The sequence below is a fragment of the Vanellus vanellus genome (assembly GCF_965231255.1).
Source record: "Vanellus vanellus genome assembly, chromosome: 28".
Lineage (NCBI taxonomy): Eukaryota > Metazoa > Chordata > Aves > Charadriiformes > Charadriidae > Vanellus > Vanellus vanellus.
In genome coordinates, this window is record NC_138933.1 from 1,887,748 (window position 1) to 1,914,724 (window position 26,977).

The following is a 26,977-nucleotide window of genomic DNA, read 5'->3' on the forward strand; positions in this document are numbered from 1 at the left end:
CCAAACTGGCCCAGCCGCCCCCCCCCCCCGCGATGCCCAGACTGGGACCCCCCCCCCCCCCAGCCACCTGAGCCCCCCAACCCTGCCCAGACTGCCCCCCCCCACCTGTGAGAGACCCCCCAATGATACCCACGATGGGACACCCCCCCCCCAAATTTGGGCTGGCGCCCCCCCACCTGCCATGAGACACACCCCCCCATCTGAACCGGGACCCCCCACCCCAGGCTGCCCCCCCCCCGCCCCCCCGCCCCAGCCAGGACCTCCCCCCAACTCCCCCTCCCTCCCACCCCCCATGTCCACCCCACTCTCTCCCCTTACCCCACTTTCAGCGCCCCCCCCCCCCCATTTTTACCCACTCCCCCTCTATTTCCCCCCCCCCATTTTTACACACGCCCCCCTCCCCATTTTGCCCCCCCCCTCACTTTCTTGACTCGAGTCGTGACGTCTTGAACAAACAGGCTTGCGCAGGTTGTGGAGGGTCTGGAGTTCACGGGCCTGGGGGGAGGGGGGGGGGCAGGAGTGAGGGGGGGCACGGGGACCCCCAGACCTCCCCAACCCCCCCCCAGACACCCCCCCACCCCCCCCCACCTACCACGGTCTCCTCCAGCCCTTTGAGGTCCTGCTTGGACTGCTCGTGGCGCTCATAGAGAAACCTGGGGGGAGGCGGGGGGTCACCCCGAGGGGGGGGGGTCACCCCAAGGTTGGGGGGGGGTCACCCCAGGTTGGGGGGGAGTCACCCCGAGGGTGGGGGGTCACCCCAAGGTTGGTGTGGGGGGGGTCACCCCAAGGGTGGAGGGGGCGTTTGGGGGTTTTGGGGGGGGCTCAGGGGAGGCACACGGATGCCGGGGGGGGCGGGGGGGCTGCTGAGGGGTCCTGGGGGCTTGGAGGGGCCTCGGGGGTCTTTGGGGGGGGGCTGAGAGGGGGCCCCACGGCGGTGTGGGGTCTTCTCCCCATGGGGTGGGGGGTCCCGGTAATGTTGGGGGTGCTGGGGGGGTCCCCAAGGCTCCCGCGGGGTTGGGGGTCCCGGGGCTCCTGGAGGTGGCACAGGGTCCTGGGGGGGTCCCAGCGATGGGGGGGGTCCCATGGTGATGTTGGGGGTCCCAGGGGTGACATTGGGGGTCCCCAGAGGTGTTGGGGGTCCCATGGTGATGTGGGGGGTCCCAGGGGTGATGGGGGGGTCTCAGGGATGATGGGGGGGTCTCAGGGGTGACATTGGGGGTCCCATGGTGATGTGGGGGGTCCCACGGTGATGTTGGGGGTCTCAGGGGTGATGGGGGGGTCCTGGGGGTGACACCTCTGGGGGTGTTGGGGTGGGGGTGGGGGTTGGGGGGGTTGGGGTGCCGGGGCCCCCCCCGGGGTGGGGGGTGGGGGTTGGGGGGGCTCACGTGAGCTCCTGCAGCCGCGCGGCCTTGGCGCGCTCCTCCCCCCGCAGCGCCTCGTGCTCCGCGCGCAGCTTCTCCAGCTCCAGCTCCAGCTTCTGGTTCAGGCTGCCGGCCGGACAGACCCACGGACGGGGGGACGGACAGAGGGACGGAGGGATGGACGGACGGTCAGGGGGACAGACGGGGCCGCGGGGGACAGCATCTGCTCACCCCACCTCCATCCAGCCGGGGGTGAGTCCAGGGAAGGGACGGGGATGGGGATGGGGACGGGGTTGGGGACAGGGACCAGGATGGGATTGGGGTCAAGGATGGGGTCGGGGTTGGAGACAGGATCAGGATTGGGGATGGGGACAGGATCAGGGACGGGGATGGGGACAGGGACGCGGTCAGGGTCAGGATTGGGGCTGGGGTGAGGGTCGGGGTCGGGGACGGGGACGGGGACGGGGACGGGGACGGGGACGGGGTCGGGGTCGGGGTCGGGGTCGGGGTCGGGGACGGGGACGGGGACGGGGTCGGGGACGGGGTCGGGGTCGGGGTCGGGGACGGGGACGGGGACGGGGTCGGGGTCGGGGTTGGGGCCACTCACTCCCGCAGTTCGTCGATGGTTTTCTGCCTCTCGTTGACCTCATCCCGCAGCCGCGTGAGCTGTTTGTGCTGCGCCTCCCGCTGACTCTCCAACTGCAGCTCCAGCGCCTTCTGCGCCCCCCGCTCAGCCGGGGCACCGCCGCCCCACACCCCGCACCCCACACCCCGCACCCCGCACCCCGCACCCCGCACCCCACACCCCCACACCCCGCACCCCGCACCCCACACCCTGCACCCCACACCCCACACCCCGCACCCCGCACCCTGCACCCCACACCCCGCACCCCACACCCTGCACCCCACACCCCGCACCCCACACCCCGCACCTCCCGCATCCCCACACCCCGCACCCCCGGCACCCCAATGCCCCCCAGCACCCCAACATCCCCGGGACCCTGCACCCCTGGCACCCCACAGCCCAGAACCCCAACACCCCCCGGGCCCCCCGACACCCCCCAGGGACACCCCCCCCCATCTCTGCACCCCAACACTCCCCGGGGACCCCAACTCCTCCTGGGGACCCCCCGCACCCCCCAGCACCCCCTCACCCCCATACCCCCACATGCCATAAGGATAAGGACCCCCAGCTGCCCCCCCCCCCCCCCGGGCCCCCTACACCCTTCAGGGACCCCGGACGCCCCCCAGTGCCCCCCGGGGTGCCCCCCCCCCCCCGCCCCCTCTAACCTTGACCTCGTCGGTGTCGGGGGTCTCATCCTGCTCCCGCTCCTTCCGCGCCACCCCCTGCGCCGTCTCTGTGGGACAGAGCTCACGTTGGGGGGGGGGACACGCCAGGGACCCCCCCCCGGGCCCCCTGAGCCCCTCCAGCCCCACAGGCCGTGCCCCCCAGCCCCCCGACCCCCTCCGTGCCCCCCGAGCCCCACTGCGACCCCCCTATGGCCCCCCAGCCCCTCCATACCCCTCAGCCCCCCAAGTGCCAGCGTGCCCCCAGCCCCCCTGTGAGTCCCCCAGACCCCCAAGACCCCTCCACGCCCCCCCCAGCCCCTCCATACCCCTCCAGCCCCCCAAGTTCTGCTGGACCCTCATCTTCCTGAGACCCCCAGCCCCCCAAGACCCCCCCAGGCCCCCCATACCACCCAAGCCCACCATGCCCCCCAGCCCCCCGAGCCCCACTGCGACCCCCCTATGGCCCCCCAGCCCCACCATGCCCTCAGCCCCCCAAGTTCTGCTGGACCCCCACCCTCCTGAGGACCCCCGGCCCCCCAAGTGCCCCCCCGGCCCCCCGCACCCTGGGCCTGCAGCCGGGCCAGCTCCTCGCTCAGAGCGTCGTAGGACTCCTCCAGGTGCCGCTTCTTCAGCTCCACCGTCTGCATGTACTCCGTCAGCGAGCGGATCTTCGCCTCGTGCTGCGGGACCGACCTCAGCCACCGCCGCTGGCCAGGGGCACGCGGCCACCGCCCCCCCGCCGCCCCCAGGGCCACCCCCTCGCCCCACCGCAGGGCCACCAAACCCCTGGATCACCAAACCCCGGGGTCACCAGACTCCAGAACCACCAAACCCCGGGGCCACCAATCCCTCGGGCCACCAGACTCCAGAACCACCAATCCCTCGGGCCACTGAACCCCGGGGTCACCAAAGCTCTATTCGGCCACCAAACCCCAGGGACACCAAATCCCGGGAGCACAAAATCTTGCAGTCACCAAACTCCAGGACCACCAAGCCCTGAGGTCACCAAATCCCAGGGCCACCAAACCACGGGGTCACCAAACCCTATGGCCACCTAATCCTGCGGTCACTGAGCCCTGGAGCCACCAAACGCCAATGTCACCAAACCCTGGGGCCACCAAACCCTGGGGACACCAAAGCCCAGTTCCACCAAACCCTGGGGCCACCAAACCCACTGGTCACCAAAGCCCAGTTCCACCAAACCCTGGGGCCACCAAACCCACTGGTCACCAAAGCCCAGTTCCACCAAACCCTGGGGCCACCAAACCCACTGGTCACCAAAGCCCTGTTCCACCAAACCCTGGGGCCACCAAACCCACTGGTCACCACAGCAGCGGCATCGCTGCGGGGAGGTGCCCGGCGGTGGCAGCCCCCGGGTCTGTCCCCCTATCCCCGTCCCCGTCCCCGTCCCCGTCCCCGTCCCCAGCCCACCTGGGAGATGAGGAGCTGGCAGGAGGAGAGCTCGCGCCCGGTCACCTCCATCTTGCGGTGGCACTCCACCTGCAGGTTCTCCAGCTGCCGGCACCGCTTCACCACCGACTTCACCTCCGACTTGATCTTGCTGATGTAGAGCCGGGCGACGGTGAACTCCTCCTCGATGGCCCCGCTCACCTCCACCGGCTGGGCACGGGCACGGCACACGGGTCAGCACGGCACGGCACGGGTATGGCATGGCACGGGCACAGCATGGAACGGGCACAACACGCGCATGGGTATGACATGGAACGGGCACAAAACTTGATGGGTATGACATGGAATGGGCACAAAATGTGACAGATATGACATGGAATGAGCACGACATGCATTGGTATGACATGGAATGGGCATTCCGTGTCGGTATGACATGGAATGGGCACAACACGGGATGGGTATGACATGGAATGGGCATGACGTGACATGGGTATGACATGGAATCGGCATGATGCACATGGGTGTGACATGGAAGGGGCACAAAATGTGATGGGTATGACATGGAACAGGCATGACGTGATGAGTATGGCATGGAATGGGCGTGATACATGATGGGTATGACGTGGAATGGGCGTGACGCACACAGGTATGACATGGAACGTGCACAAAATGTGATGGGTATGACATGGCACGGGCATGATGTGATGAGTATGGCATGGAACGGGCGTGACACACACGGGTATGACATGGAAGGAGCACAAAATGTGATGGGTATGACATGGAACGGGCACGAGGCACATGGGTATGACATGGAAGGGGCGTGACGTGTCATGGGTATGACATGGAATGGGCATGAGGCACAGGGGTATGACATGGAAGGGGCACAAAATGTGATGGGTATGACATGGCACGGGCACGAGGCACATGGGTATGACATGGAAGGGGCATGAGGCACAGGGGTATGACATGGAATGGGCACAAAATGTGATGGGTATGACATGGAATGGGCATGACGTGATGGGTATGGCATGGAACGGGCGTGACCCACACGGGTATGACATGGAAGGGGCACGAAGCACATGGGTATGCCATGGAAGGGGCATGACGTGATGGGTATGGCATGGCACGGGCGTGACCCACACGGGTATGGCATGGCCGGGCCCGGCCGGGCAGAGGTGCCCCCTCACCAGTTTGATCTCGCCGTTGCCCACGATGAGGCTGAACTCGCTCAGGTCCTTCATGAGCCCGTTGAGCACCTCGGCCGCCCGCTTGCGCTGCTGCCCGCCCAGCTCCCGCACCCGCTCCAGCTCCGTCTCCAGGGACAGCGTCGTCGCCTGCGGGGCACGGCCCGGGCTGGCACCCCCGGCACCCCCTGGCACCCCCCGGCACCCCCCGGCACCCCCCGGCACCCCCAGATCCCGCCCGCTCCACCCGTGGGGTGGAGCACCCAAGGAGCATCCCAAATCTGGCATCCCAGTTTAATGGGAGAGTCTCCCAGTTTGGGGTCTGGTTTTGGGGGAGGGGGTCCCCCCTTTGGGGTGTGTTTGGAGTGGGGGGTCCCTCTTCGGGGTCTGGTTTTGGGGGGTCCCTCTTTGGGGTTTGGATTGAGAGGTGGGTGGGGGTCCCCTCTTTGGGGTGTGTTTGGGGGGGAGATCCTTCTTTGGGGTCTGGTTTGGGGGGTCCCTCTTTGGGGTCTGGATTTGGGGGAGTCCTCTCTGGGGTCTGGTTTGAGGGGTGGGTGGGGGTCCCCTCTTTGGGGTGTGTTTGGAGTGGGGGGTCCCTCTGAGGTCCGCTTTGGGAAGGGGGGGCCCTCTCGGGATGCGATTTGGGGGGGTGGTCCCCTCTTTGGGGTCTGGTTTGGGGTTTAGGGGTCTCCCAGGTCGGAGGCTCCTGTTTTGGGGGATCCCTGGCCCAGAGCATCCCAGTTTGGGTCTGGGAGTCCCAGTTTGGACCTGGGGGACCGGGCTCTGCGGGTCACTGGTTCAGGGGCTGGGGGTCCCAGTTTGGGGCTGGGGGACCCAACCATCGGATCCCAGTGTGGTATTGGAGCACTGGTGTGGGGGTCCCAGTTTGGGGGGATCCTGGCTCTGGGGGTCCCAGCTGGGGTGCTGGTGGGGGTCCCAGCTGACTCCTGGTCTGGGTCCCAGTGGGACCAGTCAAGGTTCCCAGTGGGGTCCCAGTGGGACACTGAGGGTCACCAGTAGGTTTCCCAGTGGGGTTCCCCGTTGAGGAACCAGTTTGGGCGTCCCAGTGGGGGTCTCAGTAGGGATCCTGGTTGGGGTAGCAACTGGGGTTCCCAGTGGGGATCCCAGCTGGTGCCCATTGGGGGTTCCCAGTCAGGTCATGGTGGGGTTCCCAGTTGAGGAGCCCATTTGGGGTTCCCAATGGGGTTTAGTGGGAATCCCAGTAGAGATCCCAGTTGGGCTGGCAATTGGAGTTCCCAGTGAGGTCCCAGTGGGGTTCCCAGTTGAGGACCCCATTTGGGGATCACAGTGGGGGTTCTGAGTAGGGCTCCCAGTTGGGTCCCCACAGGCGTTCCCAGTAGGGATCCCAGTTGGGTGCCCATGGGGGTTCCCAGTAGGGTTGCAGTGGGGTTCCCAGTTGAGCAGTTGCTTCGGGGCTCCCAATGGGGTCTAGTGGCGTTCCCAGTAGGGCTCCCAGTTGGGTCCCCATGGGGATTCCCAGTAGGGTTGTAGTGGGGTTCCCAGTTGAGGCGTCACTTTGGGGCTCCCAATGGGGTCTAGTGGGGTTCCCAGTAGGGCTCCCAGTTGGGTGCCCACCACGGTTCCCAGTAGGGTCCCGTTGGGAATCCCAGTCGGGTGCCCGCCGGGGGTCGCAGCCGGGGGTCCCGGGGGGGTCACCTCGGTGCGGGCCAGCTCGTCGGCCAGCCGGCGGTTGTGGCGCCCGGTGTCCTCGGCCTCCTGCGCTTTGCGGTCGTAGCTGCGCGCCAGTTCCTCCAGTGCCGCCAGCACCTCCGCCACCTCGGCGCGGGCCGCCCCGTGCTCGGCACGCAGCGCCGCCAGCTCCCGCCGCGCCGCCTCCCCGCCCCCCCGCGCCGCTGCCAGCACCTGGGGGGGTCCAGGGGGGTGCAGGGGGTCAGCGTGGGGGTCCCAGACCAGTTACAGCAGGGTCATGCTGGGGGGTCCCAGGGACTCAGTGTGGGAGGGGCCAGGGGGTCAGGGTGGGGGTCCCAGGGGGGTCCCAGGGGGTCAGGGTGGGGGTCCCAGGGGGGTCTAAGGGGTCAGGGTCTCAAGGGGGTCCAGGGCATCAGGGTGGGGGTCCCAGAGGGGTCCAGGGGGTCAGGGTGGGGGTCCCAGGGGGGTCCCAGGGGGTCAGGGTGGGGGTCCCAGGGGGGTCCAGGGGCTCAGGGTGGGGGTCCCAGGGGGGTCCCAGGGGGTCAGGGTGGGGGTCCCAGGAGGTCTGGGTGAGGCTGTGGGGTCAGTCAGGCGGAGATGGGGGGACATGGGGGAGGGGGGGGGGCAGGGGGGGGTACCCCTCACCTCCTCCTGGTCCAACATCTGCTGCTTCAGCTTCTCCATGATCTGGCTCTGCTGGTTGATCTCGTCATCCTGGGGGGGGCACAGGAGGGTCCGCACCGGCCGGCCCCGAGGGGCTGCGGGGGGCAGGGGGGGGCGGGGGGGGGGGGGGCTGGAGGCTGCCAGGGGGTCCTGGGAGACCCGGGGTGCTGGGGGTCATGGGGGACGTTGGGGGGCCGGGAGGTCCTGGGGGTCCTGGGGATGCTGGGGGGACTGGGAGGTCCTGGGGGGACTGGGGAGTCCTGGGGGTGCTGGGGGTCATGGGGGACGCTGGGGGGGCCGGGAGGTCCTGGGGGTCTTGGGGGATGCTGGGGGAACTGGGAGGTCCTGGGGGGACTGGGAGGTCCTGGGGGACTGGGGGGTCCTGGGGGACGCTGGGGGGAACTGGGAGGTCCTGGGGGTTCTGGGGAGTCTGAAGGGTCCGGGGGGGGTCCCGGCAGATCTCGAGGGGTCTTTGGGGGGTCCCCGGGGGAGCCGGGGGGGTCTGGGGGGGTTCCCCACCTTGTCATCCAGCTGCTTGTAGAGTTTGCGGATCTCCTCCTCGTACTTGCGGCGCTCCTCGTCGGAGATGTGGATGACGATGGAGGAGGTGTTGTCGTTGAGGGGGGTCTCTCCGGGGGGTCCCGTCCCCGGTCCCTCACCCGTCCCCTCACCCGTCCCGGCCTCCGCCTCCGCCTCCGCCCCACTCAGCTGCTCCGTCTCGGGCACGGCCTCCCCTGGGGACAGCGCCTCAGTTTCCCCATCCGGTGACAGGGATGGGATGGGGATGGGGATGGGATGGGATGGGATGGGGATGGGATGGGATGGGATGGGATGGGGGTGGGATGGGGATGGGGATGGGATGGGATGGGATGGGATGGGGATGGGATGGGATGGGATGGGATGGGATGGGATGGGATGGGGATGGGATGGGATGGGATGGGATGGGATGGGATGGGATGGGATGGGATGGGATGGGATGGGGATGGGATGGGGATGGGGATGGAGATGGGATGGGGATGGGGATGGGATGGGGATGGGGATGGGATGGGGGTGGGATGGGGATGGGGATGGGGATGGGGATGGGATGGGGGTGGGATGGGATGGGGATGGGATGGGGATGGGGATGGGGATGGGGATGGGGTGGGGATGGGGATGAGGATGGGATGGGGATGGGGTGGGGATGGGGATGGGATGGGGGTGGGGATGGGGATGGGATGGGGGTGGGATGGGGATGGGGATGGGATGGGGATGGGGATGGGGATGGGGATGGGGATGGGGATGGGATGGGGATGGGATGGGGATGGGATGGGTGGGATGGGGATGGGGATGGGGATGGGATGGGTGGGATGGGGATGGGGTGGGGATGGGGATGGGGATGGGGATGGGGATGGGGATGGGATGGGGATGGGATGGGGATGGGATGGGTGGGATGGGGATGGGGATGGGGATGGGGATGGGGATGGGGATGGGGATGGGATGGGGATGGGATGGGTGGGATGGGGATGGGGTGGGGATGGGGATGGGGATGGGGATGGGGATGGGGATGGGATGGGGATGGGATGGGGATGGGATGGGTGGGATGGGGATGGGGATGGGGATGGGGATGGGGATGGGGATGGGGATGGGGATGGGGATGGGATGGGGATGGGATGGGGATGGGATGGGTGGGATGGGGATGGGGTGGGGATGGGGATGGGATGGGTGGGATGGGGGGTCCTGTGTGTCCCCCCCCGGGACGTTGGGGTCCCCCCCTCACCGCTCCGCCAGCGGCTCAGCTCAGCCTCCAGTTTCCCGATGGTTTCCTTCAGCGCTTTGTTCTTCTCCTTCTCCTTCTCGTACTTCTTCTTCCACTGCTCCGCCGTCAGCTCCAGGTTCACCGACGCCGTGTTCTTGATGGTCTTGGCCCTGGGGGGGACAGACACCCCTCAACTGGGACCTCCCCCACTGCTCCCCCTTTCCAGGCAGTGTCTCCCAGCGACCCCCCCCCGAAGGGCCCACCCCAGCGACCCCCACCGCAGGACCCACCTTCCCCCCAGTTCCCCTTCCCGGGTCTGGGGACCCCCAACACAGCCCCCCCCACCCCCCCCATGGGATGTATTGGGGGGGGTCACAGTGGCCTGGGGGGTGTGGGGGTGCTGTCATGGTGCAGGGGGTGCAGTTGGGGGGCAAGGGGTGCTCTTGGGGTGCAGCTGGGATGAAGTTGGGGGGCAATGGGTGCATGGGGTGCTGTTGGGGTGAATTTGGGGTGCAATGGGTGCCGTTGGGGTGCAGTTGGAGTGAAGTTGGGGAGAAATGGGTGCCACTGGGGTGAATTTGGGGTGCAATGGGTGCCATTGGGGTGCCATTGGGGTACAATGGGTGCCATTGGTTGAAGTTTGGGTGAATTTGGGGTACAATGGGTGCCGTTGGGGTGCAGTTGGAGTGCAATGGGTGCCATTGGGATGAATTGGGGGTACAATGGGTGCCACTGGGGTGAATTTGGGGTTCAATGGGTGCCGTTGGGGTAACTTTGGGGTACAATGGGTGCAATGGGGTGTGGTTGGGGTGAATTTGGGATACCATGGGTGCCATTGGTTGAAGTTTGGGTGAATTTGGGGTGCAATGGGTGCCGTTGGGGTGCAGTTGGAGTGAAGTTGGGGAGAAATGGGTGCCACTGGGGTGAATTTGGGGTGCAATGGGTGCCATTGGGATGCCATTGGGGTACAATGGGTGCCGTTGGGGTGCAGTTGGGACCCAGCGGGTGCACGGGGCGCCGTTGGGGTGCAGCTGAGGTGCAGAGGGGCGCCCCAGGTGGTCACCCCGACCACCCCCACCCCGCTTTCCGCCCCCTCCCGTACCTCTGCCCGAACATGAGGGTGGATTTGGTCTCGGCGTCGTTGTAGCTGGAGGGAGAGCAGCAGATGAACATGGTGGTGCGGCAGTTCCCCCCCAGCGAGTCCTGCAGGATCCGCGTCATCTTGCTGTCCCGGTAGGGCACGTAGGCCTTCTGCGGGGTGGGGGGCACGGGGGCTCAGCGGGGTCCGTCCCCCCCAGCCCCATGGTCCCTGGGGCACAGGAGGCGGGTGGGGGGCGGAGGGGGGGGACACGCACGGGGGGGGTCTCACCGTGCCCTCGGCCAGAGCCGAGATGACGTTGCCCAACGCCGACAATGACTTGTTGATGTTCTTGGCCTCGTCCAGCACCGCCCCCTCGGCCCCCGTCTTGCTGACCTGTGGGGCCGGGCAGCTCAGAGACCCCCATGGGGCCCCCTCCCCCCCTCCCAGGGACACCCCCACCCCAGGGACACCCCCCCCTCAGGGCCACCTCCAGCCCAGGAACCCCCCCAAGACCCCCAAGCCCAAGGATGCCACTAACCAGTAGACCCCCGGAGACCCCCAGTCCAAGACCCTTCATCCAAAGCCCCCCCCTCCCCCAAGACCCCTAACCCCAACGTCCCACAGCCCGCGGACCCCCCCGCAAGGCCCCCACCCTCCCAACATCACCCTTGGGGACCTCCTCCACCCAACCTCCCCCCACAGTCCCGCATACCGCAACCCAGGGACCCCCAAAGACCCCCACCCCAGAGCCCCCCCAGGCCAAGCACCCCCCCAAGGCCCGTGTCCCCCCCGACCTTCTCGCTCCCGGCCAGGTCGACCAGGTAGAGCTTCCCGCTGAGCTTCTGCTCCGTCTCCACGTTCTCCTGCTTGATGTTGATGAGGAAGATGCTGTGGCTGCGGGAGCTGTGCTCGTTCATGTCTGTGGGCACGGGGAGAGGCTGCACCCCCACACCGCCGGCCCCGGGCGCCCCCCCAGCCCCGCGGGACCCCCGCAGCACCCCCACCCTGCCCCAGAGACCCCACGGCGCCCCACGGATCCCCCACCGCGCTCCAGGGACCCCGGGATTCCCCAGGGACTCCGTGGCGCCCCAATGGCTCCTACAGCACCCCAGGGACCCCCATGGTCACCCCATGGCCTCTGCAGCACCCCAGGGACCCCCATGGTAGCCCAATAGCCCCTAGAGCACCCCAGGGACCCCCACAGCGCCCCAATGACTCCTACAGCACCCCAGGGACCCCATGGTGACACAACAACTCTTACAGCACCCCAGGGACCCCCCCAGTGCCCCAGGGACCCCCCTGGTGCCCCAATGACTCCTACAGCACCCCAGAGACCCTACAGCACCCCAGGGATCCCCATGGCACCCCAATGACTCCTACAGCACCCCAGGGACCCCCATGGTCACCCCATGGCCTCTGCAGCACCCCAGGGACCCCCATGGCACCCCAATGACTCCTACAGCACCCCAGGGACCCCCATGGTGACCCAATGACTTCTGCAGGACCCCAGGCACTCTATAGCACCCCAAGGACCTCCACAATACCCCAGGGACCCCCATGGTACCCCAATAACTCCTACAGCACCCCAGGGACCCCCATGGTCACCCCATGGCCTCTGCAGCACCCCAGGGACCCCCATGGTGACCCAATGACTTCTGCAGGACCCCAGGGACCCCCATGGTACCCCAATGACTCCCACAGCACCCCAGGGACACCCCCCAATGCTCTGAGGACCCCGTGATGCTGCAGGGACCCCCACGGGGCCCCAGGAACCCCAACAGCACCCCAGGGACCCCCATGGCACCCCAATGACCTCTACAGCACCCCAGGGACCCTACAGCACCCCAGGGATCCCTGTGGCACCCCCGGGACCCCCACAATGCTCCAAAGACCCCATGATGCTGCAGGGACCCCCATGGGCCCCCAATGTCCCCTAGAGCCCCCCAGGGACCCTACAGCACCCCAGGGACCCCATGATGTCCCAGGGACCCCTATGGCGCCCCAACGACCCCATGGTGCCCCCATGGCACCCCAGAAGCCCCCCAGCACCCCAGACACCCCCCAGTACCCTGCAGAGCAGGGACCGGCACCCCATAGCCCCCCACCTCGTTCTGCGTGTCCCCCCCCCTCGTGTCCCCAGGGTGCTCACTGGTGACAGCCACGTGCCGGTTGGATTTGCCCTCATCGATCACGTCCAGGATCTCCTCGGGGCTGGAGACGAAGCGCTCGGTGCAGCCCTGGGGGGGGGGGGGGGGGCAATGGGGGGTGGGTGTGGGGTGGGGGCTCAGCCCCCCCAACGCCCCCTCTGGGGGTCCCCCTTGGGGTCCCCCACCCACAGGACCCTCCGAGCCGCCCCTCACCTTGACGTAGGGAACGCGGTTCTTGTCCTCGTGCACCGACAGGTTGGTCTTGGTCACTGGGGGGGGACACGGGGTGAGGGGGCTGCGGGTGGGTCAGCCCCCAACACGCCCTGGGAGCCCCCAGTGCCATCCAGTGCCTCCCAGTGCTCCCCAGTACGCATCCACTCCCTCCCAGTGCCCCCCATACCCTTCCACTCCCTCCCAGTGCCCCCCCATACCCTTCCACTCCCTCCCAGTGCTCCCCAGTACCCATCCAGTCCCTCCCAGTGCTCCCCCATACCCTTCCACTGACTCCCAGTGCTCCCCAGTACCCATCCAGTGCTTCCCAGTGCCCCCCCATACCCTTCCACTCCCTCCCAGTGCTCCCCCATACCCTTCCACTCCCTCCCAGTGCTCCCCAGTACCCATCCAGTCCCTCCCAGTGCTCCCCAGTGCCTCCAAGCTTCTCAGTGCCCACAGCGCATCCCAATACCCACCCAGTACCTCCCAGTGCCGTCCCCCCCCCCGCCGCCCCCCACTCACTGTCCAGCAGGTCCCGGATCTTGTCCAGATAAATTTCAAAGTAAGAAACCTGGTGGGAGGGAATTGGGGGTGTCACGGTGGGGGGGTGGGTGTGAGGGGGGGGTCAGGACCCGACCTCCCAGTGCTCCCAGTCCTTCCCAGTCCCCACCTTGATGTGGAACTCGAGGTTCTCGTCCATGGAGTAGATGTGGTTGAAGATGTCCTGGGCGATGCGGGGGATGATGCCCATCTGCTGGGGGTCGTGCAGCTTGCCCTGGGGGGGAGGGGGGGCGGAGGGGGGGGGGTGAGCACCCAGGGGGGGCCCAGGGGGTGCTGAGCCCCCCCCCGGCGCCCCCCCGGCCCCCTCACCTCCATGGTGTGGGTCTTGCCCGACGACGTCTGCCCGTAGGCGAAGATGGTGCCGTTGTACCCGGCCAGAACGTCTGTGGGGAGGGGGTGAGGGTGGGGAACAGCCCCTCAGGGACCCCCAGAAACCCCCTCCCAGGACCCTCAGGGACCTCCTCGCCCCCCCCAAACCCCGAGGGACTCCCCTGAGGGACCCCCCAAGGACTCCCTGTGACACCCACCCCCCCCCCGAGATCACCTCCAGGACCCCCAGCGATGCCCAAGGACCCCTGAGACCCCCCCAAAAGACCTCCCAGGTACCCCCGGAACCCCCGGAGATTGCAGCCCCCCCCCCAAATTCCTGCTGGACACCCCCCAAGGACCCCCCGCGCATCTCCCCCTGCCAGCGTCAGCCCCCCAACCTGCCCCCGTCATCCCCCCCAGCACCCCCCATATGTCCCCATGGGTCTGGGGGTCCCCTGGAGGAGGGTGCCCCAGACAGGACCCCCCCCGGCCCCCCCCCAAGGGCCCCCCCAGGCCCCCGGCCCTCACCCTTGACGATCTGCATGGCGCAGGCGTGGTAGACCTGCTCCTGCGTGGTGTTGGGGGGGAAGACGCGGTCGAAGACATAGGGTTTGCCCTGGGGGGGGGACAGGGGACACGGGGGTCAGTGGCCAGGAGAGGACCCCCCCCCTCCCCCCCAGGGTGCGGGGGGCTGTGCCAGCCTCAGGGCTCCCCTTGACGGGGGGACCAGTAAGTTCCAGTGAAGCCCAGTAAGGGAGGTGGGAGGTCTCTCCCAGTAAGGGAGGGGGGGGGTCCTCACGCAGCCCCTATACCCCCCTGTCCCATAGACCCCCCCACGCACACATGCCCCCCCTACTTCCCCTATACCATCAGCCCCCCCTTCCCTGCCAGCCCCCTACATACCCCTCTCCCCTCCCATACGCTCCCCCATAGACCCCCGTTCCCCCCATATGTCCTCAGACAACCCCACCCCCCCCATATAGCCCCTCTAAGCCCCCCCAGGCCCTCTGAGGCTCCCCGATGTACCCCATTACACTCCCAGCCCCCCATCGCCCCCAACCCCCCATAATCCCCTCTACCCCGTAGGACCCCACACCTCCCCCAGTCCCCCCATTTACCACCCCCCTTAACCCCACATACCCCCGACCTCCCCCCCCAGCCCCATATACCCTCCATACCCCCCCGTAGGCTCAGGGCCATACGGCTCCATACACCCCCATAGACTCCTCTGCCCCTCCACAGGCCCCTATAGACCCCCACAGACCCCCAATCCCCCATACACCCCCAGAGACCCCTCAGCCCCTCCATACACACCCATAGACCCCCAGATCTCCTATACAGCCCCATAGACCCCCACAGACCCCCACAGAGCCCCATACAGCCCCATGAACCCCCACAGATCCACACAGACGTCTCAGCCCCCCATAAATCTCCAGCCCCCCCTACAACCCCATACACCCCCGTATATCCCAAACCTCCTCCCCCCGGCCAACAGACCCCCAGGCCCCCCATACACCTCCATAGTCCTGCAGCCTCCATATATCCTCATGGACCCCCCGTAGACCCCTCAGCCCCCCATAGACCCCCATTGCCCCCCATAGACCCCTCAGCCCCCCCGTAGACCCCTCAGCCCCCCCATAGACCCCTCAGTCCCCCCATAGACTCCCATAAGCCCCATACACCCCCCCAGTCCTCTCAGTCACCCCATAGACCCCCATACACCCCCACTGCCCCCCATAGACCCCTCAGCCCCCCATAAACCCCATAGACCCCCGGCCCCCCATAAAGCCCTCAGCCCCCTCATAGACCCCCATAGATCTTTATAGATCCTCATAGACCCTCATAGACCCCCACAGACCTCATAGTCCCCTCAGCCCTCCCATAGACCCCTATACACCCCCAGTCCCCCCACAGACCCTCATAGACCCCCACAGACCCCCATACACCCCACCCGTTCTCCCCCGCCCCCCCCGGCCGGGAGCTGTCCAGGCCCCGGTGCTGAACCGCCGCAGCCACCGCGGGGACACGCGGACACGGGGACACGGGGACCCACGGACAGGGGGACCCACGGACAGGGGGACACACGGTCACACCAACCTGCCCCCCCCCCCCCCGTTTCCTCCCCCCCGACCCCCCCCGGCCCAGCGCCACCGCCGCAGCGCGGCGCAGACACAACCACCCCACCCGCCCACGGTCACGCACCCCCACCCCCCCGTGTCCCGTCCCCCCCCACCCCACGCAGCCCCCACCGCTCCCCCCCCCCCCTTTTCCGCACAACCGCCCCACGCAACACCCCGCATTGCGCCGGCACAACCGCACAGCGACACAACACCACCCACGGAGCCGACACAGTCCCCCCCACACCCCAACCCCCCCCACCCCGCCCCACTGCACCCCCCGGGGGTCCCCACCGCCCCCTCCATCACCCCAAGGATCCCCACATCTTCCCCCCCTCCCCAGGGCCGGGGTGCTCAGCCCGGGCGGGGCCCTCCGTGCAGGAGAACCCCCCCCGTACCGGCCCCATGCAAAGGGAGGGGGGGCGTTATGGGGGGGGAAGGTGTTATATTGGGGGGCTCGGCCGCGGTCCCTGACCACCACCCCCCCCCCCAGGCTTCACCCCCTAACAAAGGGCCGGGCCGCAGCGGGGGGGGGGGGGGATCTGCGGCAAACTTCCCCTCCCCCCCGTGCGGCCTTCGGGGCCCGATCGTGCTCCCCCCACACCCCCCCGGGGGGGGTCAGGGCGTCTCCGCTCATTGTAAACAACTCCCCCCCCCCCCCGCCCCCGGCACTGGGCCAAACTGGGGGAAACTGGGAGTGCCGGGAACCTTAGAAATGGAAGGCGGGGGGGGGGGGGGGGGCGGTAAGGGAGGGGCATGCGGGGGGGGGGGGGGGCAGGGGAAACGCCCCGGGGAGGGGGGGGGGGGCATTTGGGCACCAGAGCTACTGACCACACCCAGGGCGATTTCCCCCCCCAACAACGCTCTGCCCCCCCCAGCTCACTGTCACCCCCCCCAAACCGGTTACCCCCCACCCTGTCTGTCCTCTCCCCCCCCCTCCAGCTGTGCCCCCCATCCCTGCCACCCCCCCGAGGCTGGGAAGGTGGGGGGTGTCCCTGTGCCCTCCCCGCGCCCCCCCACCCCCCGCACTCACCCCCACCACCACGCTGTCGTCGCCCTGGAAGACGGGCAGGAATTTGTCCCCACGAAGGATCTCCGCCTGGTTGAGGGGCCGGAACCGGCACAGGACCTTGATGCTGCACTCGGTGCTGGGCTCGGCCATGGCGGGGGGGGACCGGAGGTTTTTTTGGGCGGGGAACTTCGAGGAGAAGAGTTTTGGGGGAGGCCGGAGTGGGGGGCCCAAGGGTGTTGTCACCCGGGGAGGCGGGTGGTACCCAGGGATGAAGGTTACAAGCTAAGGGTCAAGTGGTACCCAGGGATGCAGGATGCTGTCAGGGATGCAGGATGCTGTCAGAGATGCTGAGTGGTACCCAGAGGTGCTGAGTAGTACCCAGAGATGCTGAGTGGTACCCAGGGATGCTGAGTGGTACCCAGGGATGCAGGATGCTGTCAGGGATCCAGGATGTTGTCAGGGATGCAGGATGCTGCCCAGGGGTGCTGAGTGGTGCCCAGGGATGCTGAGTGGTACCCAGGGATGCCGGCTGGTACCCCGGGATGCAGGATGCTGTCAGGGATGCAGGATGCTGTCAGGGATGCAGGATGCTGCCCAGAGGTGCTGAGTGGTACCCAGAGATGCTGAGTGGTACCCAGGGATGCAGGATGCTGCCCGGGGATGCAGGATGCGGGCGGGAGGGCGGTGCCGGCCGGGGGGGGGATGCTCCGCAGCGCTCCCGCTGCCCCTGCTCCAGTGACCGCGCTGCTGTCGCCACTGCAGCCCCGGTACCGGGTGATGGGGGGGGTGGGGGGTGCGGAGAGGCCGCCCCCCCGCACGTACACGCCACCCGCCCCCCCCCCCCCGCATTAAGGTGGAGCTGCCCGCGGCTCTTAAGGTGGACGGAGATGGGGGGGGGCGCGGACACGCCCGGCCCTGGGAACCGTCCCCCCAAACTGCTGATTCATTGCGGGGGGGGGGGAGGGGGGCAGGACGGTGGCGACCCTGTCCCGGCTGTGCCATTGCCCCCCCCCCCCGGCTCAGCCCCCCTCCCCCACGCGGGAAGCCAAAGGTCCTGACTCATGTCCGTCCGTCCCCCCGGCGCTGAGGCCGGGCACACTCGTGTCCTTGGTGGCCCGGGGGTCCAGGCGGGGGGGCAGGGACGCGCGGTCAGGGGGCACAGCCCCCCACGCCCCCCCCCCAAAACACGCAGGGGTACCTGCACGGGGCTCAGCCCGGCGGCACTCCCACGGGCGGCAGTGGGCAGCCCCCCCGTGTGCACCCCCATGCAACCCAGCCGGTGTGTACCCCTCTGTGCCCCCCCCCGTGAGCATCCCCCGCGTGGACCCCTGTGAAACAGCCCGTGTGCCCCCCTCCCCCCGTGTCTCCCCCCATGTCTCCCCCTATGTCTCCCCCCATGGCTCCCCCCGTGTCACCCCCGCGCACCCCCCCTGCAACCCCCCACGGTACCCACCCGTGTCCCCCCTATCCTGTGCACCCACTCGTGTGCAACCCCGGTGTGACCCCTCTCGTGTGTACCCCCCCTTTTCTCCCCCTGTGTCTCCCACTCATGAACCCCCGTGTGTCCCCCCGTGTGCTTCCCCCTGTGTGTCCCCCGTGTGCCCCCCCGTGTCTCCCACTCGTGAACCCCCGCGTCTCCACCCATGTGCTTCCCTGTGTCTCCCCCCGTGTGCCCCCCCGTGTGCCCCCCCGTGTCTCCCACTCGTGAACCCCTTTGTCCCCCCCGTGTGCCCCCGTGTGCCCCCGTGTCTCCCTCCCATCCCCCCCGTGCCCCCCCGTGTCTCCCCCCTGTGCCCCCCCGTGTCTCCCCACATGGCCCCCCGTGTCTCCCACTCGTGCCCTCCCCTTATCCCCCCGCCTCCCCGACAAGCCCCGCCCCGCCCCGCGCAGACCACGCCCTCGACAGGGCCCCGCCTCCCAGCAGGCCCCGCCCCCGCGCACTCCGTTCCCGCCCCCGCCCCGCGCGCGGCTCTCGCGAGATCGGCCCCGCCCGCCCCGGCCCTGCGCGGCGCTCTCGGACCCCGGTACCGACCCCCCCCGGTACCGACCCCCCCACTACCGACACCCCCCGTTACCGACACCCCCCGGTACCGACCCCCCCCCCGGTACCGACCCCCGGCCATGGCCGACCCGAAGTACGCCGACCTGCCCGGCATCGTGAGTGCGGGCCCGGGCCCAGGGGGCTCGGGGGGGTCTGAGGGGGCCGCGGGGAGAATGAGGGGGTCTGGGGGGGTCCGAGGGGGTCGGGGGGGGGGTCCGAGAGGATGAAGGGGCCGTGGGGAGAATGGGGGGGTCGGGAAGGCCCGGGGGGTTCCGAGGGGATGAGGGGGCCATGGGGAGAATGAGGGGGTCTGGGGGGGCCTGAGCAGTTGGGGGGGTACTGAGGGGATCGGGGGGGTCTGGGGGTTTGATGGGGTTAAGGGGGGGCGTCTGAGGGGATCGGGGGGGTCTGAGCGGATACGGGGGGTCGGGGGGGTTTGATGGGGTTAAGGGGGGGGGTCTGAGCGGATCAGGGGGGTCTGGGGGAGAATTAGGGAGTCTGGGGGGATCGGGGGGTACTGAGGTAGTCCGAGAGGATCGGGGGCTCTGGGGGGGTCAGGGGGATGTGGGGTGTCTGAGGGGGTCGGGGGTCCTGAGGTGATCGGAGGGGGGGGGGGGTGAATTAGGGGGCCCGGGGGGGTCAGTGGGCCTGGGGAGAATGAGGGGATCGGAGGGGGATGAGGGGATCGGGGGGGGTCTGAGGGGATCGGGGGGGTCTCAGGGTGGTGAGGGGGCCCGGGGGTCTGGGAGGATTGAGGGGAGCTGCAGGAACTGGGGGGTTTTGGGGGGGTCTGAGGGGATGGGGGGGCTCTGGGTCAGTAAATGGGGCATTTGGGGAGAATGGGGGTGTCCGGGGCACCTGGGGGGGGGGATTTGGGGGGGATCTGGGGAAGCTGGGGCTGTAAGTGGGGAGTTTGGGGAGTTGGGGGGTACTGGGGATGGTCAGGAGGGGGGGAATCGGGCGTCTCTCGGGGGGGTTGGGAGTATTGGGGGTATTTGGGGCGATTGTGGGGATTGGGGTACCCGTGAGATCCCGGGGCATTGGGAGGAGGTATCGGGGGGACGGGGGCAGTAAGTGGGGTGTCTGGGGGGTGTCCAGAAAGGATGTAGAGTCGGGGGGGGGGGGGGGCACAGTTGGCTGTGGGCTGAAGCCCGTTTGGGGCAGTTGTGGGGTATTCGATCACAAAGGGACGATAAGCGGCGGAGGGGAGTCGGGGTGTCACCGCGGCCCCTTTGTCCCCCAGGCCAGGAACGAACCTGACGTCTACGAGACCAGCGACCTGCCCGAGGACGACCAGGCCGAGTTCGAGGCGGTAAGGCCTCGCCGGGGGCCGTGCCGTGGGGCGGGGGGCAGCCGGCCGTGCCCCCAGCCCCCAGCCGGCACCGCAGCAGGGAACCGGCTCCCGTCCCCCGCACGCGCCCCTGCAGTGCCACGTGTGTGTGTCCCCCACCCTGCCCCACGGTGACACGTCCCCACCGACGCGCCACCCCCATCTCTCAGCCTGTCGGTGCTTTGGGGGGGGCCGAGAAGCCCCTCCTCCCCATTTTCCCCCCATGGCTTTGTAGGGGCAGTGCTCGGTGGGCAGCGCACGGAGGACGAGGGGGGGCCTGGTGAGGGGGGTTCGCCCCCATAAAATCTCGGAATGGCGGTGGGGTCCCGCAGACCTGTGGGGACCACCACGTGGTGGCTTTGACGTGGGGTGACACCGGGGACACGTCCTCGAGGCCGGCACGGCATGAGGGGTGCAGCCGGGGCTGCGTGGTGACCCCCGGCTCCGCCGCTGAGGCTGAAAGCCAACGGGTGCTCGTGGATCACGGCACAAACGGCGCCTCGGGGTGTCCCCCCCCTCCCCGGGACCACCGTGCCGGTGAGGGGAGAGCGGCACCTCGGCGCTGCGGAGGCGAGACCCGGCTTCTCCCCGGCGAGGGGCACTCCGGGCACCCGGCCCCCAATTCTGAGGGCGCAGAGAGATCCCTTGCGAGGGCCGGGGCGGCAAGATGTGCTGAAACAGGTCGTTTCCACCCAAAGTCGTCTCCGTCACGCCGAAATGGTGTCTGAGAATCGAGGGGTGCTGCACCGCTGACTCCCCCGATGTTTCCCCTCCTGCACGGCCCCCGCTGCAGGCAGGAGGCGATAAGGTTGCCGGGGGGGGTTTAATTGCTGTCGTCTCCTCTCCCCTGGGAGCCCCTCGCGCAGCTTCGTTGTGTTTCGTGGCTCTCGTGCGCTGAACTGACCTGAGTTTTCCCCCCCCTCCTGCTCTTCCCCCCTCCCTGCTCCCCACCTTGCCTGGACACTAGTTTGCACAAGTAAGCCCGTTCGCTGCTTTCTGGGTTTGCATGCCGGTTTTGGGGGTTGATTTGGGGTTTTTTTTTGCATGCCGGTAGACGCGCGCGGGGTCCCGTCGCCGCTGCCTGTGGCTGCCGTCGCCTGCTCCCGGCCGGGGGGGAGGCTGGGGGGGGTCACCCCGCCGTGGGGCGGAGGGGAAGCAGCCGGCAGCGGCTGCGGGTCCCCGGGGTGCGCCACGGTGCTGCCGCCGCTGCCTCCCTGCTCTCCCCTTCGCTCTCTCTGCATCTGCCCTGCCTGCACGCGCTGCCCTCCTTCTCCTTCGGGACCCTTTGGCCCCCCCACGACGGGTCCGTGCCCCCCCCCAGTGATGCTGCCTGCGCAGGGGGGTGCTGCCCAGGCTGCCATCCTGCCGCAGCCCCCTCCTGCCTCCTCGCTGTGGGGCTGAGCGGGACACGGGGCAGGCGAGGGGGGCCCGCGCTTGAGTCCCCAGCACCGCATGGGGGTGGCTGCTAAGCAGGGGACAGCTCGTGTCCCTCCAGGGACCGGCATTGGGGTCTTACCCCCCCCAGACCTCAGCCAGTGCCTCCCTCCTACCCCCGGGGACCTGCCGGGCGTTGGGTGCTCCGTGGGGGCCCGTCCTGCCCCCCAGGCTTTGCTCACGTTCCCCCACTTCTCCAGGGGAAAAGAAGAGCTGGAGGGGGTTATCGGAGCAGGGGCTTGCCCGCGTCACCCCCAGACTCTGGCCGCATCCTGCTCCCACTCTTTCTCTGGGCACCTCCACCAGCGCGGCCCCGGCTGCCCCCAGCCCCAGCTGACCCCCCCTTGGGGTGCCCGGCCGAGGGGTCCAGCCCGCCGCTGCCCCCGCGTCCCCCGCATGGCTCCTCAGCCCTCGCCATGGGGCCAGCGGGGCCACCCCGGCAAGCGGCCTCGGCGCAGGGACGCGGGCGACGGCGGGCCGTGCATGGGACAAACCTTCTAACGCGATTTTTGTCTCTCTCTCCCCCCTCCTACACCCCCCCCTCCATCTCCTCCTAACCTTGCTCTGACTTTCTCACCTCTGGGAAACGCAAGGAGCTGGTAAGAGCCCGTCCGTCGGACGCCGTAACCCTGCGCTCTGCTCGGGGCGCTCACCGCTGCCTCCCCCCAGGCTGGACGCCCCCCCCCTCCCCTCACCCCCCCTTAACACTGCTCACGCTGCTCACGCTGCTCTCACCCCATCTTCTCCAGCCGCAGCGCGCCAGGGCTCCCCGAAAGCGCTTCAGCCCTTCTTTTTGCCGGGCTCTGGGCAAAGCCCCTTTGGTGTCAGAGGGGTTGAAGTCCCACCACACCCCCCGATGCCCCCCCCCCCGCCCCCCAGGGTGGTGGGGCCACCCCAAAATGCGGCCGTGGGGCAGCTCCGGCCGTCCCGGCTGCCCGCGGTGTGCGTGGGCTCAGCAGCGGATTTCCTGGGACTGCTCATGGGGCTGCTGAAAGTTTTCGAGCCTCAGTGTACGCTTGCCCTCAAGGTGGGGGGGGTGTCCAACCCACCGGGCCAGACCAGGGGTCCGATGTCCCCCCACCAGTCCCTGGGGACATGCCACCTCCTGGACAGCCCCCGCTGCCCTGGCCAGACCCTTCGCTGGGGTCCGTCCCTGCCTGTCAGTCCCTGGGGGCTGTGCCCTTATCTTGGGCAGGACGGGGCCATCTTTGCCCCCCTACCCCACCCCGTTACTGCCCACCCTCTCCCCAGCGCCGGCCCCAGACGGCCGCTGGCGCTGCCGGGAGGGCGGCAGCTCTGCCACCAAACCCCGGCGGCTGCCTGGTCCCTAACGGCGGGCGTTGTGCGCAGGAGGAGCTCACCAGCACCAGCGTGGAGCACCTCATCATCAACCCCAACGCCGCCTACGAGAAGTTCAGGGACAAGCGCCTGGGCACCGAGGGAGTGGGTGAGCCCACAGGGGGGGACAGATCGGGCTGTGGGGAGCCGGAGGTGACGCCAGGGAGGGCACAGCCGCCCTGGGTACCTTGGGGTGACACCCTGCTCTTCCTCTTCCAGATTTCTCCGACCGCATCGGCAAGACCAGGACAACGGGCTACGAGTCCGGGGACTATGAAATCGTGAGTGCAGAGTGCGTGGGGACCTGAGCCGCCCCTTGGGGTACACTGGTCCTTACTGGCCTCCAACTAGACGTTGGGCTGATGATCCCCATCCTCTGGGCTTCGCTGTTGGGCCGCTTTCGGTCCGTGTCGCTGCCTGCTCGTCCGGCCCGGCCCAGCACCTCCTCCTGGAGACGGTGTCAAAGGCCGACCTGCAGTCCGGGCGGACAATGCCCACCGCTCTGGCCGTGTCTGCCCGACCGGGCCCTTCACCGTAGGAGTTCATGGAGTTGGTCGAGCGCACCATCCCCTTGGTGAAGCCGTGCTGGTTTCTCTTGATGATCTTTTTTGTTGCTCTTGTGCCTGGAAATGGTTTCCAGGAGTGGCTGCTCCACCACCTTCCCAGGGAAGACGGTGAGGGTGACCGGCCCGTGGTTCTCTGGGTCCTCCTTCTTGACCCGCTTGAAGATGGGGGTGACGTTCGCTTTCCTCCAGACCTCTGGCACTTCCCCCAGTCACCGCCACCCATCAGAGCGCATGAAGGGTGGTGGCCTTGTGGTGCCGTCAGCCACCTCCCTCAGCCCTCGCGGGCGCATCCTGCACTGCTGGGCGCCCCGTTCCCTAAAGTATTCCCTGACCTGATCCTCTTCCATGGAAGGATTGTCCACCTTCCTCCAGCCTTTCCCCGGGCCTGGGACTCCTGAAGGCCGGTGGGGCCGGTAGAGATGGAGACAAGGGTGGCCTTGAGTGCCTCAGCCTTTCCCACCCACCTCCTGCGTCCCCAGGGCCCCCTCCTCGTTCCGCAGCGAGCCCACCTCTCTCCTCGCTGTCCTTCTGCCACCCGGGTGCTCGCGGAAGCCCTTCTTGGAAGCCTTGGACATCCCTGGCCAGGTGGAGTTCCAGTTCGACCTCCGTGTCCCCACCGAGCCCCTCCTTGTTGGTGAAGATGAGCTCCAGCAGAGCCCCTCTCCTCATTTTCTCCTCTGTCACTTGGAGGAGGAGGACATTGTCACTCGGGACCCTCCTGGGCCGCTCGTGTCCTGCTGCCTCGTCCCTCCAGCGGGGATCTCTGAGGTCCCACCTGAGGACCACGTTCCTGCAAACACGAGGCTGCTCCTACCTCTCTTGAGGGTCTCGCCGCCCTGTTCTCCCTGCTCCTTCCCTTTTCTCACCTTCCCACCCAATAATGGGTGGGCACTGGGGGCGGTTGGGTACCAGCGTCCCACTACCCCCGCCTGACCCCCCCCGCTTCCTCTCCCCGCAGCTCGGTGAGGGTCTCGGTGCCAAAGAGACGCCCCAGCAGCGGTACCAGCGGCTGCAGCACGAGGTGCAGGAGCTGGTGAGGGAGGTGGAGCAGATCCAGGTGAGCATCACCCCTACCTGGGGACCGGTGGGGTGGCGGGGTGGTGGCAGGGGGGGTGACAGGGCCACCTTTCCTACAGAGCACGGTGAAGGAGTCGGCGGCGGAGGAGGAGCTGACGCCCATGGCCTTGGCCAGGCAGGTGGAGAGTCTGAAGCAGCAGTTGGTCTCCAGCCACTTGGAGAAGCTGCTGGGTCCCACCGCGGCCATAGACTTCGCCGACCCCGACGGCGCCTTGGCCAAGTGAGTGGGGTCCCGGGACCCCGGGGAGCTCGTGGGGTGGATGCTGGGACCCCCCAGCCCACCTTTTTTGTCGCCCCCCCTCCGTCCCAGGCGCCTGCTGCAGCAGCTGGAGGTGGCCAAGTGCAGCAAGGCAACGCCGGGGAAGAGCACCGCCAAAGCCCCGGCGGCGCCCACCGGAGACGCCGTCACCTTTGAGCTGTACTGGAGGCCGGAGCAGGACCAGTTTGCCCAAACCGCCAAGGTGAGGGAGGGGAGCGTGAGGTGGGGGGGTGGGGGGGACACAACACACCATGCCCGACCCCAAAACGGTGCGTCCTACCGTCTCACAGCCCCCTCCTCCTCTCTCCCCCTCCCCAGATCGCGGAGCTGGAGAAGCGGCTGGCGCAGCTGGAGGCGACGGTGCGGTGCGAGCCCGACAGCCAGGTGAGGGGCCGGGGGTCCTGCCCCCCCATCCTGCCCCCCATCCTGCCCCACTGACGCCGTTTTCCCTCCCCACAGAACCCGCTGTTGGTCGGGCTGAAGGGCACCAGTCTCGTGGTGAGTCAGGCAGGGGGTGGGGGGCACACGGGGTCCCTTTCCCCCCCCCCCCCCGTGCCCGTAGCACTTGGCGGGGGGGTACAGAGGATGGGGGACAGTCCCGGGGTGCTGCCGTGGCCCCCCCTCACCCTCCTCTCCCTCCCCAGGACGCCGTGCAGGTCCTGCAGGCCAAGGTCAACATCTTGGACGTGGCCGTGCTGGACCAAGTGGAAGCCCGGCTGCAGGTGAGGGGGGGGGGGCACACACGCAGAGGTGGGTGTGATGGGGCTGTGGGGACAGCACTGGCCAAACTGGGGGTGGGCACTGCTGGATTTGGGGGTTCACGTCTGCTTCCCCCCTCTCCTTCACCCAGAGCGTCCTGGGGAAGGTGAACGAGATTGCCAAGCACAAGGCGACCGTGCAAGACGCCGATACGCAGAGCAAGGTAAGAGCTGGGGGGGGGCGGCGGGAGGGGGGCAAAGGCCACCCCAGCGTGGCAGGAGGGTACGTGGAGCCCCCCCGCCCCGTCCAGACTGCGCTGACCCCCCCTCCCAACACACACACACTTCTTGTCCCACTCCGTCCCCCCCCCAGATCCACCAGATCTACGAGACGATGCAGCGCTGGGACCCGGTGGCCAGCACCCTGCCCGACGTCGTGCAGAGGTTGGTGACCCTCAGGGACCTGCACGAGCAAGGTGAGGGGGCGTTGGGCAGCATCTCGGGGTGGGGGGGGGTCCGTGTTGGGTGTCCCCCCCCCAAGACTGAGCGTTCTCCTCCCCCCCAGCCACACAGTTCGGGCAGGTCCTGGTGCACCTCGACACCACGCAGCAGGAGATCGCCGGTGCTCTCAAAGACAACACCGTGCTGTTGGCCGAGGTGGGTGTTGTCCCCCCCCCAACCCCCACTGGGGGGCACAGCGGGGTCCCCATCCTGCCCCCTCCCCCACTCACCCCCTCCCCACTTCTCCCCCCCCCACCCCCTGCCCAGGTCCAGAAGACGATGAAGGAAAACTTGGCCATCGTAGAGGACAACTTTGCGGACATCGACGCCCGCATCAAGCGGCTGCAGAAGTGAGAGCCCACTGGAGACCCCCCCCACGCCGACACCGGGCACCTCTGGCCCCCCCCAGGGCGCCGCGACCCCCTGGGAATCGCTCCCTCCCCCCCCGCAGGTACCAACCTCTGCTTGTATATACCCCCTGCGCAGCACGGGGGGCTGGAGGGGCCCCCCCACCCCTCCATTCCCGCCTCGGGGGGGGTGGGTTGGATGTCTCTGTACACCCCCCCCCCCAATTTACCCCAATAAACAGCTCAGCTCGAAGTGCCTCTGTGTCGGCGTCTCCCTCGGGCTGTGGGGTGCAAAGGGGGGCTCGCCGCCCCCACGGGTGACAAAATAGTCCCTGCTGCACCTCGGGGGGGGCGGTCCCCGGGGAAGGGGGGGGCAGCCCCCACCCCTGCCCCTGCCCCTGTCCCTGCCAGCCCTTCCCGGGGGTCTCCAGGCTGTCGGGTCCCAGTCGGTGGGAGCCATGTCCTCCCGGTCACTGGCCACGGGAGGGCAGCACTGGCCCACGGCCACGCGGGGACAGGGTTGGGGGGGGACAGGGCTGGGGGACACCTGCGCCCCCCCCCCCAGGCTCTGCAGGGCTCGGGCAGGGGGGGATCAAGCGGCTCCGCTCCCGCCCCGGGGACCTCAAACACCC

The 26,977-nt window shown here is 68.5% G+C and overlaps 2 protein-coding genes across 2 annotated transcripts in view; one reads left to right on the top strand and one right to left on the bottom strand.

The window, feature by feature from the left end:
- The window catches only part of LOC309682402 (kinesin heavy chain-like), a gene marked incomplete at both ends in the record, with an annotated part of 17,942 nt that extends 1,038 nt beyond the window's left edge, over positions 1 to 16,904 (bottom strand). Inside the window, 23 exon segments of the mRNA XM_082496484.1 lie at positions 423 to 458; positions 460 to 495; positions 593 to 653; positions 1,386 to 1,487; positions 1,969 to 2,078; positions 2,652 to 2,719; positions 3,214 to 3,331; positions 4,083 to 4,271; positions 5,249 to 5,395; positions 6,923 to 7,129; positions 7,562 to 7,630; positions 8,099 to 8,313; positions 9,336 to 9,484; positions 10,417 to 10,565; positions 10,684 to 10,788; positions 11,190 to 11,314; positions 12,545 to 12,632; positions 12,756 to 12,811; positions 13,278 to 13,326; positions 13,426 to 13,530; positions 13,626 to 13,699; positions 14,154 to 14,241; positions 16,776 to 16,904. Of these exon segments, the coding sequence (XP_082352610.1) occupies positions 423 to 458; positions 460 to 495; positions 593 to 653; positions 1,386 to 1,487; positions 1,969 to 2,078; positions 2,652 to 2,719; positions 3,214 to 3,331; positions 4,083 to 4,271; positions 5,249 to 5,395; positions 6,923 to 7,129; positions 7,562 to 7,630; positions 8,099 to 8,313; positions 9,336 to 9,484; positions 10,417 to 10,565; positions 10,684 to 10,788; positions 11,190 to 11,314; positions 12,545 to 12,632; positions 12,756 to 12,811; positions 13,278 to 13,326; positions 13,426 to 13,530; positions 13,626 to 13,699; positions 14,154 to 14,241; positions 16,776 to 16,904 (2,475 nt within the window).
- A 1,947-nt stretch (positions 16,905 to 18,851) lies between these two features.
- Positions 18,852 to 26,601, top strand: DCTN2 (dynactin subunit 2). Its single transcript, XM_082496398.1, has 14 exons — positions 18,852 to 18,911; positions 20,039 to 20,107; positions 22,910 to 23,006; positions 23,117 to 23,178; positions 24,422 to 24,520; positions 24,600 to 24,760; positions 24,851 to 25,001; positions 25,118 to 25,183; positions 25,259 to 25,297; positions 25,444 to 25,521; positions 25,650 to 25,721; positions 25,871 to 25,973; positions 26,063 to 26,154; positions 26,266 to 26,601. Exons 1-14 carry the CDS (start codon positions 18,876 to 18,878, stop codon positions 26,350 to 26,352), a joined length of 1,212 nt encoding a protein of 403 aa, XP_082352524.1. The 5' UTR covers positions 18,852 to 18,875; the 3' UTR covers positions 26,353 to 26,601.
- The last annotated feature ends 376 nt before the right edge of the window (positions 26,602 to 26,977 follow it).